We start from the raw sequence: 14702 nt of genomic DNA on the forward strand, positions 1-14702 counted from the left end.
GGGACCCACAACAAATAAAGAAAAAAGGTCAAGCTCATCCCGACACCGAAAAAACATCACCGACTCTCGAGACTAGCATACACGGACTCCAACACCGAATCCCGGTCCAAATTAAAGCATACCAAATAACCGAGGCCACATCCCCGCCGTCCGATCGCTGCCCCACTCTCATAAGAAGACATCCAGTATATCCGACTCACACCCTCCACCCTCACTATAAGAACTGTGTTCTCTCTCTTCTCTCCGTCTCCGAGAGGAGGGGGGGAAGAGAGAGACAGAGAGAGAGATGGGTTCTTCGAATAAACTGCTAGCGGCCTTCAAACCCCCGAAGCGAGAGCTCCTACCCTCCCTCCCCCCCGGTTCCAACCCTAACCCTAATCTTGCGGGATCTTCCACGGCGGCGGGAGCGGCGATGGCGGAGGGGGGAGTTACGGCGGTGGTGGTGGAGGGGGTGGAGGAGGACGAGGTGCTGAGGAACGCGGGGGCGCTGTCTCGGGAGGAGGTGCTGCGCCGGCGGTCGCGGCGGGTGAGGCAGCTGGAGAGCCTCTACCGGCGGCAATACTGGGCGCTGGTGGAGGAGGTGCGGGTGCGGCACCGGGATTACTACTGGGAGTTCGGGGTGAGTCCGGTGGAGGAGGAGAGTAGAGGGAGGGGGTCGGATGAAGGTGGGGTGGGGTGGGGGTTAGGGTTTAGAGAGGGGGAGAGTTATAATAATGGGGGGGTGGAGAGGAAGCGGTGCGCGTTTTCTGGGTGTAAGTCGAAGGCGATGCCGTTGACGAGATATTGTCATAGCCACATACTCTCGGATACCAAGCAGACGTTGTATAAGCCTTGCAGTTATGTTATAAGGAGGTATGGGCTGTAACTTGTTCTGAAAGTTGAATCCCTTCTCTTTTTTTCCGTTTTATCTTTTGTGCGTTTTTGTGGATTTGGGGTTTGATTATGATTCCGCAGGGATATTTTTATATTTTAGGCTTCTGTTGCGGTGCCTTTTTTTTTTTTGGGGGGGGGGGGGGGGGGGGGGGGCGTCTTCCATCTTGATCTGGGGACTAGGATTTACGAATTCAAGGATTTCCCCTTCTCACGCGGTTTGTGGAAAAATGTTAAAAAAAAAGTTAAATCAAGTTTTCTGTTCCGAAGTTGTTTTCTGAAATTTTTGTTCCTGATTGGGTCTTCCTTCTGAATGTTTCATTATATGCTCTTGAAGATTATAAGTATTTTGTCATACAACGTTTCATTCGAGGTTTGCCGAAACCAATACGAGTGGGGTAACCGGTCGGCGACGGGTTCAGCATAGTACACGACTGTACCATGCCGTTGCAGGACGTACCGATACAGAGAGAGCCGGAGAGGGAGAAGGAGAGGGAGGGAGGGAGGGAGAGCGAGGCAGAGAGAGAGATAGGTTGAGAGAGAGGACTTGAAAGCCCTCGGTGAGAAGGGTGTTGCCTTTGTTTTGTTTTGAAACAAGGAATGATGCCCTTTTTTTTTTTTGTAAATTTTGAATTGAAATTGGCAAACAATTTGCCAAATTTCTTCTAAGTGATCGGCAAATTAGTTGCCGATTTCAATTTGAAATTTACATAAAAGAATTTTTGAATTGATGGGATGTACTGTGCCGGTATCCGATCAGTCCGGTTCGGCCTGCCCTGAACCAGCTGGTTCGACATGGCTCAGTAGACCTTAGTTACATTAATCATGTTTGCAGATTGACAAAATAAAATAAATGCATAATTTGTGATAGAATCTTATGGGTACATTTAAGTAAGTTTACACATTAAAAAAAAGGATTATTAGGTGTGTGACATGTTGCCTATGCAGTGAAAAGTTCTTCTATTGGAAGCATTTTGGAAAGTTCAGCATGATTTTGTTCCATGTAAGTGTTGGAAGTGTCCAAACTTGAGTTCTGAGAAATCCTGTTCGGAAAACTTGATTTCTATTTTTTATTTTGGACTTCCCGAACCTGAGTTCTGAGAAATCATGTTCTGAAAACTTGATTTCTTCTGTTTGTTTTGGACTTTGGAGGAAACGATGAACAGGAGTTGCAACTTTGGCATTAAAATTGCCATTAAATTATCATTACCATCACATAAATCCTGCTTAAATGGTCAATTTGTGAGTGGGAAGTGACTGGCAGGTATTGAATCGGCATTATAGGCACGCACCCATCCACATCGAAATTGACTGCAAAGCTGTGTCTGGAGATAGGTTCAACAATTTTTGCTGAATGCTAGACATATACAGTCTGGAGACACTCACTGAAACAATGACCAGCAACTTCACATTTTTGGATGAAGTGAAGTTCGGATTACTCTACACACTTTTGGATGAAGGGTTCCTCACATCAAATGAGACATGACCTTTATATTGTTGTAGGATTCTATGACTTTTAACCTTTAGTATGGTGCAAAATGATGACTACAACGGTCATGTTGTCTAGTACTTATACTTCACTTCAAATAATACAAAACAAAACAAGAAAAAAAGAAAAAGGAAAGAATACTCAAATATGGTTGAGCATAGGTTTCAAAAAAGAAAGCATCATAGGCAATATGTACCGCCACATATTAGTACACATCAAAGCATTGTACTTCAACTAAATTGTTAAATGGTTGGAACCCCTATGTCATGTTCATAACTTCGTAGCTGTCACTATCCAGACTCAAGTCCCGGTGGGATATCCCGAGGGATACTAGGATGGGGTACCATCCTAAGGGTTGGACAAGACCGTCTTGCCATTGCCTTAGCATTCTAATTGGCACATCTTGGAACATCCCCTGTACTAAGTATTGGGAAGGGTGGGACGACAATGCATCTAGTTCTATGAGAAAACTAGAACAGCTCTATCCCACTGAATTTAAAACCTTGGTCATTATATGAAATATGATATGGATGTATTCTTTGCTAATTTTTACCTACATTAATTTTCTTTTTTATGGATAATGTCTTTTAATTTCCTATATAGGTTTTACCATTTGTTAGAATTGTTACTTTTTACTTGTGTGAATAGGCAAGCTTAATTTTCTATCGATTAGTGTCTTTATAGATATGCCACTTTAATCTATGAACTTCTCTAGTAATTAATGAGCTAAGAAAAAAAAAAAATTAATATAATGATAATTTTGTTTGGCTCAGTGAAATTTTTATTTTGATAGCGAGCTCTATAAATGTCGTGTAACTATGAATCAAATTGACATTGTTTTCTTTGGATTCTCTAATAGGATAAGGTAGCTTTGTGATGGCATGGACAAATTTGTTCTTTGTGGTTCCCTTTTTTCTTGGGTCATTTTGGTAATAAATAATACTAAATCTGATGATGTATTATATTACATTAATATATTAGTAGCTTAATGTAGCACTAAACTAATAATGTGCAATAATACGATATGATCGGTATTGTGCTTGTAATGTATAATCATATTATTGAAATAAATATCATTATATTATAGTGTAATTTTGTAGTTTCTTTTGCTACAGTGAAAGTGGCATATAATCATATTATTATAATATTTTTAATTTTGTGCTATATTAAATGCTGCATTATTTGTGATGATACTATATTGTTGATAATATAATATATTCTATATAAAAAGAGCTAGATTTGGTTACACTTGAGTAGATCTGCACTTAGATATGGTCATGTCTACATTAAACAATGAAAGTCTCATATCGATGATCTGAGTCATTGAATATGATCTGCTATATCTAAATTGATTACTTGCCTAAAATCATGTAATTTGGAAACCTTTAGCCTATGCATGAAGTGGTCAAAAAATTGGATGGTCTAAATAAAATCAAATTATATTTGTTTTGATCACTTGATGCATAAGCTAGGATTCTCTCCAAATCATGTGATTTTGATGTGTAATCAACTTAGAGGTAGTAGATCCCATCCAACAGCTCAGATCATAGATTTGAGACTTCCATTGTCCAATGTAGACTAGATCGGATCTGAGCGGAGATCCACTTGAGTGCAACCATGGCTAGTTTTATATAAAAATATTATTGTATGTATTGTGGATTTTATAATGATGCTATTGTATATATACTTTCTTCTTGAAGTTATGAGAGCTCAATAAGGGACATTTTGGGCTTAACCAAAATTAATTGGGGAACAGACCTAGGGATAACTACAGGATTGCAAATCCAAAGTTACACTAGATTTGTTCAAATTATTGGATATAACAATTCCAACCTCATTTTAGGCTTATTTGGTGATTATTTAGGGATGGTGACATCTATCCCTGGTTGACCCCTTGTTAAACTAAACCATAGTGTCAATTTGCTTAGGCTAGGCAGTGTATCCTCTTTATGGCCTTGGCAAGCATCTAGGCATGTAGGTGTCTTAATAGGGAGGAAAGTCTTCAAAGCTTGTACTATGCATATCTTTAACTACAGACGTAAATAAGTGTGTATATACCATATATATACTCTTTTTCACCATATATAATATTAGAAAATCTATTTTTCACACTTTAAACATTCCAAGTATCTCCAAGGAGAGCTACAACAACATTATTGCCATTGCAGTAGCCAACAAGCTACAAAGCCATGCCAAAAGTTTTGGCACCTGGCAAGAAGTAGGGGGAGGGTAGGAAGCATCAATGAACGAACTGTAGAGCCACAACCAATGCTTGTCGAGGATGTGGAGGAGGAGGAGGGGGAGGTAAGTAGAATGGAAGGTAGCAAGCAGAATAAAGGGAGAAAATAGGAAGAGTAGGGGAAGAATGGCCAAATGAAGGAGAGAGAAATTAAAGGAAAAGAGGAGGAGAAGAAAGGAAGAGGGAAGAAAGAATATATATATATATATCTAGAGAGAGAGGGGGGAGAGATGAGAGAGAGAGAGAGGCTAGAATAATGTTGATTGGATTTGGACTCGGATCTGATTAGGTCAAAGCTCTATAATAGGGATCTTACATCAATGATCCAAACTGTTGAATATGATTTATTACCTTAAAACTGCTTGTACATAAAAATCAAATGATTTGGAGATCTCGAGTCTATGCATCAAGTAGTCAAAAATTGGACAGACTAAATAAAATTAAATTAGATGTATTTTTTGATCACTTGATGCATAGGCTAGAGGTCTCCAAATTATAAGATTTTTGGTGTGCAAACATTTTTCAGATAGTCGATCATATTTAACGGCTTAGATCATCGATGTAGGATCTCTATTATCCAATTTTGATTTGACTAGATTTGAATCCAAATCTGGTTGACTTTACTTAAGTCTACCGCTATATATATATGTGTGTGTGTGTGTACATACATATACATATACATATGTATACATATACATATGTATCATACATATATGCACAAAGATGGCACTAGAACTAACTACTATAGTTACTACTTCCACTAATGATCATTGACGAACTTATTGATAGCCGCCTTTGTTGCCCTCCCATACATCCTATAAGGGTCTTTGGTACCCTCCCACAAATGCTGTGTGGGTCAATAGGAAAGGAAAATGGGAAAAGAAACCCTTAAAAGAAGTATGATTTAAGCATGCTTGGCCTAGACAATCATGCCAAATTAAGTGCCCAGGTGGCCACCTAGGAGCCTAAGTGACCACCTTTAACAAGATTGACCATAATGGAGTAAATATGTAACATCTATGGAGCATGGGTTTGTAGTACATATATTACAAATCTTAGATTCTTAAAAGAGACATGACATAGATATGATAGAGATATGACAATACATAAATATTTACATATATGACAAACCTTAATCTTTTATTTTCATGATCATTTTTATAGCTCTAGGTTCTCTACAAATAATTAGGATACAAATGATGATGAAAGCCAAGGAGTAGTTTATTTACCTTAAGATGTTGTTGATCTTGATGTCCAACCCACTAGACCCAACTTGGCCAATCACTCGACATCGCCAACAAGGATCTAGTACGTGAGAGGAAGTACTGGCCCCATATGTTTATTGCTCATTAAAAGAATTGGGTACTTATGGGAAGTAGTTAAAAGTATGGAGGCATTCCTAAGATCTATCAATATTCAATGCGCATTAGGTACACATATGCTTTCCCTAGGGAAGTATCCCTACTTCACAGCAGAATACTTCCTTCAACTTCTTATATATAACACAACTTCTAGTTCATGAGGTTTCTGTCACTGTGGGGGTTTGAGAAGGGTCAAATATATGCATTTTCCCCCTACATGAGGAGAGGCTACTTCAATGTTTCAAACTTGTGACCCTAGGTCACAATGGAGAAACCTTACCATTGCGCCAAGCTCCATCCTCGACACAAAGGAGTATAATATATTTTAAATTTGTCATCATGTAATTTAGAAATTTTTCCACATATTACATTTCTTTTAGTCGCAACATAATATCATATGACTCGTGGAATACTTGATCTTCTAGACAAAGATGTATTTTTGACCTTTCCTCTATCCCAAATCACTTATTAGTGAGTGATAGGTTTATCTATCTCTAAGTGTGAGAACTTTTGCAACGTGAATGTTGAGTTTATTATGACAAATACTTATGAGCTAAGAGCAGTTACTATCATTTTATATATTTATAACAGCGAAGTTCAGATTCCACCTTGGTAGCACCATCATATTGCTTACCTTGTGAGTCACACAGGTTTAAAGGTAGAAAGGTTTTGATTGATGACATGTGTCCCTTAAATTATAGACTGCTTACTGCAGTTTATTTCCTGAACTTAGCTGACACTTGTCAATGATTCCATGCCAAGACATGCCCAAATGGTAGCGATATAAAGGGATAGCAGCATCATGGGCACTACCATGTAACATGGAACTTGTTTCTTTCTCATAAAAGAATTGGTTATTTATGAAAAGAAACCAATCCTGGTCCATTATAGATAGTGATGGATTGTTAATTGGCTGACAATATAGGTGAATGCTAATCAATAATTTTGGGGAAATTTTGGTTGATAGATTTTGAGGAGATCCAACTTCTAAGTAAATCTGTATATACAACCTTAAAGTGAGACCCCAAATTAGAATTCATGCAAAAGAAAATGCCCCAGAATGATTCCTTTTTTTTTTTTTTAATTGATTCCATTCAAGAATTCACCTCCGGGTGCATTCTCCTTGTACCATACAATTTTAACAAGAAAACAGTACTCGAGACGCCATTGAGACATTGGTTCATGCATGAATCGAGAGATCTCAATTGTCCTTGTCAATGCTGGATGGGATGGACTAGGATGATTGTGTCCCAACATGTGGGAAGATGGTGCATTTGGAGATGCGATTTAATTTTCTTTTCTCATTCTCGTTGTTAACGGTCATTCCAGTCCATCCTAACTAGTCTAGCAACCATACTTACCTAAGATCAAAGAGGGATGGTTACAAATACCGAAAGTTTAATTCTTGATCCTTCTGAGCTTCTAATTTTTGGTTTAGTTGGTTAGATTTGAGCTTTATTGCGAATATGTAATGTGATTTTTGAGATGATTGCAACAGCAATTGCATTCAATAACCACTAATTTGAAGTTCCTTAAATATGGTCCTTATATTGAGTTCATCAGGGTCTTTCTTTCAATTCGATCCAAATAGTAGCCAATTAAAGCTAATCTTTATGTCCTTAATCTAAGAGGTTTAAAAGGATTCTGTTTTAGCATGAAAATTTTCGCTTATTACTTTTGGTTATGTAGCACAAAAAATAATGCTACAGTACCATGGTCTAATTATGAGACAATAGGTGGTTGATTTGCAGATCTTAAAGGGGATTTGTTTCTGTATTTGTAAAAGCTCAAGAGAAAGGGAATATGATAACTTGGGGACCATGTTTAGAAGTCCTTACATGGAGGCCTTAATTGGTAGGATAAAGGGCATGTATGTCTATCTTTTTATGTGAAAATAATTCAAGATTCAAAGGCAACTTTGAAACCCCTCTTGTTTCTCTTAGTGTTTCTTATTCTTCCTTTCTTTTCTGATCTATTTCATTTATTAATTATTGATCTGTATTACTCTTTTGTTATTATGTGATTATTGGCCTAAATTTGTCTTATGTTGCAATTTTCTTCTTACAAAGTTTTTTTTTTTTTTAAAAAAAAAAACGGGACTGATTTTCCTTGATCTTAAGGTCCACATATTCCTTTATAGGCCACCCTTTGGTGGCCCCACATTAAAAGGTTCCCAGTTGGATGCGATTAGGTTGCTAAACATCCAAAATGGCATCATGGGGAGAGAGGTAGGAAATGTGACAAATGTTAGAATGACTTGTTGTTAATTAGAGAAGAGTATGCAAATCTGTGGAAGGTGCTTTTAAATTGTTAGATGAGATGGATATTTTTCTTATAACTGCATTTATGGAGTCGAGTAATGTGGAGTAGAGTTTTTGGAAGGTGGTGAAGTATGATTTTACCAGGGAAGGAGACGTTTATGGTGCATGAGTTGTCACAATAAGATTTATTATTTGGAAAGATATAATTATAATGGAGGAGAGTTTTAAAGGAACTGTTAGGAACATGCTTTGTTTTGGGCTCTAATCATTTGTTTTTGCATTAACATCTGAAATAAAATGTGCTACACTTTAGTTTCAAGTGCTGCTTGTGCTCTCCTTTATCACTCACTTAGCGCTAATGTCTTGATGAGATCAGTAATTGAGAAAATAGACCTCTTAATTGGGATTGCTAATGGGGATATACAAACCTTGAGGCTTGAAGATAAAATGGTCTAAAGAATGTGAGGAACAGTCTTGAGATGCATCCTTTTTAATATATCTTTTTGAAACATTGGAAGTTTTTCAACAAAATTTCTTGTCCAACTTGGTCATTCTTTCCCTTTTAGCTTTCTTAAGTTGGGAAGTGGTCTAGATGGTGATTTGAGTGCAGAGACTGGGAAGTTGCGGGCTCTTTACTATTATATAAAGCAAACTTTGCCATCCATCTTAATTGGATGTCAACCATGTTCATAATGCACGATGCATATGGGGAAGCATGGATGATCACGGCTTGCTAATCAAGAGTCAATGTAATGAAGAGATAAAGATGCAAAATAAGCGAGTCTTAGGAAGTGCTTAAGCTGCCCTCCCCACTTCTCATATTTCTTGTATATCTACCAATTTAATAATTGAAAGCATAGGGACCATCCATCTGCTTAATGCTTGTAACATAATCTTTATAATTAAGGAAGTATTATCCTTAGAAATAAGGTCTTGTCCAAAAACATATTAATTCTTGAAAGCATTAATTCCTTAGAAATAAGGTCTACCAATTTAACAATTGAAAGCATAGGGACCATCCATCCGCTTAATGCTTGTAACATAATCTTTATAATTAAGGAAGTATTATCCTTAGAAATAAGGTCATGTCCAAAAACATCATTGGGGAATTTAGGTGTTAGGATGTCTTGCTCAAGGTTTGAAATGCTAACCCACACCAACCCATGCCGCATGTCATACTGCCTGTATTATGTTTTGTATCAACTTGTATTGAGCTATATCAGTATGGGTGTGTTGTCCAATGCTGATGAACTGTGACTAGATATGGAAGGCAGATTATTGCACTTATAATATTGGCAAGCAATTAGTATGCTCCCATATGACAAGTAGATTATATAAATGGGCTATTCTTTTATTAAACTGAGGCTTTATATCTTGGTTTCAAGCTTGGTACTGGTATGGCATGGTATGGTATGCCTTCCTACTAACACATGATCAAGGTGATAAATTGGCATTAACACTCATACCATGTGTTAGTGTGGTACCATATCAAGCCCATGTGTTGTATTGCTTCTCTATTGGTATAGTACGCTATGCCTAGTAGGGACTAGTATGGTCTGGTACGTAAATCCATGTACTAGACACAAGCATCCATATTTAGTTTCCAATAAATGTGTAACAGAGAGGAGTATACATGTAAAATGAAGTATATATATTCAATTCAATCGAGATGATCCTATGAAAGGAATAATTCCAATTCATCAAATGCGCTTTTCTCTTGAATAAACCATGTCAATATCAATGAACCACATGTATTGCACATTCCTGAAAGTATAAAAAAAATGTGAAGTCTGTCTTGGACACCGTCCATTGGTTGTTCATCACATCTGTTATGCAGTCTGAATCTCACCATGAATACACTCTTCTTTTAGTAATAACAGTCCCCATTCCTTGCCGCCCCCCATCCCTGCCTCTCCCCACCATCCCAAAGAAAGCACAACTATAGAAGAGAATATGAAATAAAACAGAGAGCATATTTTTCAATCTTGATTGCTTGGATCAGAGTGATCCATTGAAGGTTCCCTGCAAGATCTAGTTAATGGAAAGAAAGCCCCTTATAGGCATTATTTTTGGATGTCAATAAAGATTTACTAATTTGTTCAGTCTATCTTGATGAGATGAATGATACAAGGATTCAAAACATTTATAGTGACTATATGTTAATGAACTGGATATCAAATGCTTGATCTGATGAAGGGTGGAGCAACAGTATTAGCATGGTAAGAATTGTTTTCTATCGTGGGTGTTCATCCTATGTCAAAGATTCTGGCAACTTTTTTCCCCCTCTGAGCAGCTTTGTTTTCACTTTCTTTGCCTAGTCTTTTATCTACTTTTGGATTAATGGGTGATGAAGCCTATGGCTTACTTCTTTATTATAATTTAGTATGCTGTGTTATTGAGGAATTTCTAGAGATGATGTCTAGTTAAACTAGGACATGTCAAATAAATGGAGATGTATAATGTGTTTGTTTAGTTTCTATATGGCCTTGTCTTGATGGGTCTTAAGGGATTCATATTTCTCATTAAATGTGCACATCTTTGGTAAGTTGCATATTTTTGTAAATTTGTTTCTTTTTTTTCTGTATTTATTCAGTGAAATTTTTGTATCTCCACTATCATTGCTGTAATAGATGATAGCAATGTAGGTTGCATTCAAATGAAAATCTTTCAGTCATAGCCATTTTATAAGAATCAAGTGGATTTGAGAAGTTTGTTGTTGTCCAATGACATGACTAGCATACTAATGGATGGGAGCTATCCTACATGTTGCACTATGACTGCAGGATGCTTTATATTAGTTTCTATAAAGTGGCTGCGCTATTTATTGCTGACATGAGAATTGTGATTAGATTGAATATCTCTTCCTGACTCTTCACAATGTTGGCTGTATTTGAATTTCAGCAGCCCACAACATGGGCAAGTTTTTTGTGGGAAGCCAGTTCTGAAAGCTGCCATGCCCTCGCTCTGCCATGTGCACTATCAGAAGATACAGAGGAATATGTCACAAGCTTTCAAAAAAGCAGGCCTCCACGCATCCTGTTCAAGCAGACCTGCCCCAAAATTTAATGTTCTAATAGCTGAGTGTGTGCGTCAGATTCAAGCCAGAAGAAGAGAAACATTGGATGCTACCACTGATAACATTGCACAAGAAGAGAATGCAGAAGTTGGTTGATCTTTCTTCCTTGAGAATATGATTCTTGTTTGCATTGCTGTCCTGACCTTCCAGACATTAACCTCACCTATCAGACTGAGCTAGACATCTGGGTTGACCCACTGCCTGGGAAGAAAACTCACTAATCTAAAAAAGGTACCGCAGTGTTTTGTTGTATTCTTTTCTTGCCAATTTGTATTCCTGTTTGTTTCCTTGTTGATTGTATATTAGTTGATCCTAGGCTTTTCAAATATATTCCATCCTTTGGCATGTTAGTTTACTATGTTGTTTATTCACTCGCCTTAGTTATGCATTTTTTCAGCAGTCCAATTTATTTAATTCTCTCTATGATTCTATTCAAACGATTTGATATTCTTGAAACCTTATGAGGCATTGCAGGTCTGTTAAAGGACAGCTTAACTGCAACCCCTCAGTTGCATGATTATGATATAAGATGATGGCTGCATAAAGGTTTCACTACCCAGTGGTCTTGTTGGCATACTTGGAGTATACCTCTAATTTTCTGGTTGGTTGGTTATTCAGCTTTACATTCAGGCAGGGCAATGCAGCCAAGACTTCACTACCAGGCCCCAGATACAATATTATTACTTGGCATCCCTTCTAGGGCGACTATTTGATACAAATCCATCTGCTTGCTGCTGCCGTGCTCCTCTGCTTTCTTCTGTTGTTTGGACTGATGCAATCTCAGTCCTATATGTTCTGGATCAAATGCCAGCGGGATTTGCCACTCTCATGTTAAATCTAAAGCAGATTGGCTCTGATGTGATTCTTTCTGAGATAAAATAAATATTGAAGCAGCTATCATTTGAATGCAGGGATCCTTCACACCATGGCAAAAAACCAGAGCTGGATTAGATGTTCTTGTGTTTGTCAAGTTGGAAAATCTATGAGCAGATATTGCTGCCCAGCCTGAAAAAGAAGATGCCTACATGTTTAGCAACTCATATGCAGTAGACTGTAATTTGGGTATCTGATGTTGAAATCAAAGTCGTGTTTACTAGGCTACATGAAAATTTTTATATGGCAATTGAAAAATGGTAGTGTAGGTAGTTTCTTCTTAAAATTGACTGACCAATGTTATGAGGCATCCTCCTTTTTCATTTTGTAAATCTTGCTTCACTCTTTTGACAAACCATATATTGAAAGTCAAAAATGTGTCGGCATTATTTATTGTTTTAGGAACTTCCGGTAGTTCTTCTTCTCTTGAATTGCTGAGGATTGTGGTCAACTGTTGAATATCTTGCAAGCCATTACCTTTTCAGATCCTTCTTGGTATCAGATGTTGAGTTATTTACTGCCTTGAGGTGGACTTGCATTAATTTCTGTGATCGTCGAGTTACCATGCCCCGTCCTCAATTTCTGGAATAAATTTACGGGCATGCGAATTTCTGAATGTGTAAATGTGAGGATAGGATGAATAGACTGGAATTGAAAATGTACAACAGCAGTGTCAGAATCGAATAGTATATGCTATCAATCACTTCGGCGACTATCCTAGGCCCCTTTTATTGCTCGAGTTGCACAGATCCTTTCATTTCCCGGATTTGCCTTGCAATATATGTGATGATTGGGCGTTCTAAGGCCTGTTTGTTGTACCCATGGTTGCTTTTTCTGCTTCCTCCTCCGGTCTGAGCGGAAGCTGTTGCAGGCGGTCATCTCAGTGTGTTGGGCATGAAGTAATCTCTTGTTACAGGGGAAAACAAAAAAGGGAAAGAGACACTTCAGGATTTACAGGCTAGCCGTAAGAGGCTGAAGGAATTTTGGTGGTCAGGAATTTTGGTCAACATAATATTCTTTCAGGTCAGAAATTGAAGCATGATTATTAAATTATTACTCCAAAAAAGAGAAATTGTGAAGACACCAGGATAAGCCGCACACAGAATGGTTATACGGCTGCTTTCTCTGAGTCTGTACGATGCCAGCCAGCGGCTGCCACGAAGAGCGTCGTTGCAGATCTCTGTCATGTTGTTGTTTTGCGCGTGCGCGTGTTTTTAGATGGATCGATTTCACTGTAGCACTACTTGGTTTTTCGTTAGTTCAGGTTGGGTTGTCAGGTTAATCCTAACTTGGTCCATGTCTTTGACCCAGGATCCAGTCCCGCATTCCAGAAATGAGGTAAATAACCTTCCACCATGAAGTCTTCAAACTATGCGTGACGGTATGACTTGGTATAAGAGGTAGCATTACAAATCCACTTTTCTAGCATACAAGTAGAAGTGAGTTGCTTTTTGACATAAATCATGTCTTGCCTGCATCAGTTCATATTGCATTATCAGTTTATTTGAAACCATATATTGGCTACATCAGTTGAATACTGCTTGATAAATTAAAACTCCATCTTGCAAGTGTTTTAGTGTCCAAGGAAGTTGACTCATTTCGACTTCCCTTTTTTTTTTTAAGGCTACCAATTTTTGCTCATGTCTTAGGGACCCCGCATGCAGGCTAATTGGCTTCTGGCTTCAACATGTCAGGGCAGCATGTTTTGTTGTATTCCTAGAGCTACATGTACCACTTCCATTGCTCTGATTTCCTCCTAAGAGAATGTCCACCGATACGACTGCAACAAATTAAAATCATAGGAGTAATATCCATGCAATAATAAAGGGTGTTATATGAGTCATGCATACATATAAGACAGTGTATTATATGAATGGCTGTGAAACATGCGATCAACCATGGTTACCAATGATTTTATATCTCATTAACGATTTTGTCTAGCGTTTTTAGACCAATACTTGTTGAGAGACCTGAAGGTCTCATTTCTCAGTCTTAAAATACTCTTGCATCAAGGCCCAGAGGATGGATACTTGAGGAGCAAAGCAGGTCAAGCTTCGGACACTTGATCACACGTCTACATGCATGAAGTCACTGGAAGAGACCGTGTTTGTTCAAGCACATTGTACATCTTCATGCAACTTCATGTATATAATTGGACAATCAAAGCTGCATCAAGCTGTTTGGTGATCCAATGGCCATTCAGTGTTATCTGTTCACAAATAATTGATAAATGAATATCTTAATATATATTTAGAATTTTAATTCATGGAAACAGCCCAGGTTTGTATCAAGCTAGACTTGAACATGGCTGGATTTTAGTACTAGCAACCACTAGCATGACCACCACCATCAAAAGCTTGGATCTTGATAACTTTAGTGGAGTTTAGTCCTCTGCGGTGCATGTTTGTGCTGTAAGGTGCTATATAACGCTTCATAGCTGCAACTTCATTCGATCATGAAGATGAACAACTGTCAAATAGCATGGCTTTATGTGTCATGCATATAATATTGTGTGCAATATATAGTGCATCGC

The 14702-nt window shown here is 37.9% G+C and overlaps 1 protein-coding gene across 2 annotated transcripts; it reads left to right on the top strand.

Moving 5' to 3' along the window:
- The first annotated feature begins 201 nt into the window (after nucleotides 1–201).
- Nucleotides 202–12574, top strand: LOC105038637 (uncharacterized). 2 transcript variants are annotated; one of them, XM_073260342.1, is made up of 3 exons: nucleotides 202–852; nucleotides 11125–11527; nucleotides 11771–12574. In XM_073260342.1, exons 1-2 carry the CDS (start codon nucleotides 287–289, stop codon nucleotides 11390–11392), a joined length of 834 nt encoding a protein of 277 aa, XP_073116443.1. In that variant the 5' UTR covers nucleotides 202–286; the 3' UTR covers nucleotides 11393–11527; nucleotides 11771–12574. The 2 variants fall into 2 exon arrangements, with proteins under 2 accessions (XP_073116443.1, XP_073116434.1); XM_073260333.1 differs by having other exon boundaries at nucleotides 207–852; nucleotides 11122–11527.
- The last annotated feature ends 2128 nt before the right edge of the window (nucleotides 12575–14702 follow it).

The sequence above is a fragment of the Elaeis guineensis genome, chromosome 1, assembly GCF_000442705.2.
Source record: "Elaeis guineensis isolate ETL-2024a chromosome 1, EG11, whole genome shotgun sequence".
Lineage (NCBI taxonomy): Eukaryota > Viridiplantae > Streptophyta > Magnoliopsida > Arecales > Arecaceae > Elaeis > Elaeis guineensis.

Bases quoted from the DNA above. Each gene is read 5' to 3' on its own strand.
- LOC105038637 (XM_073260333.1), top strand. From the start codon at position 287: ATGGGTTCTTCGAATAAACTGCTAGCGGCCTTCAAACCCCCGAAGCGA. The intron at 853-11,121 runs GTATGGGCTGTA...TTTGAATTTCAG, and splicing joins TGCAGTTATGTTATAAGGAG to CAGCCCACAACATGGGCAAG.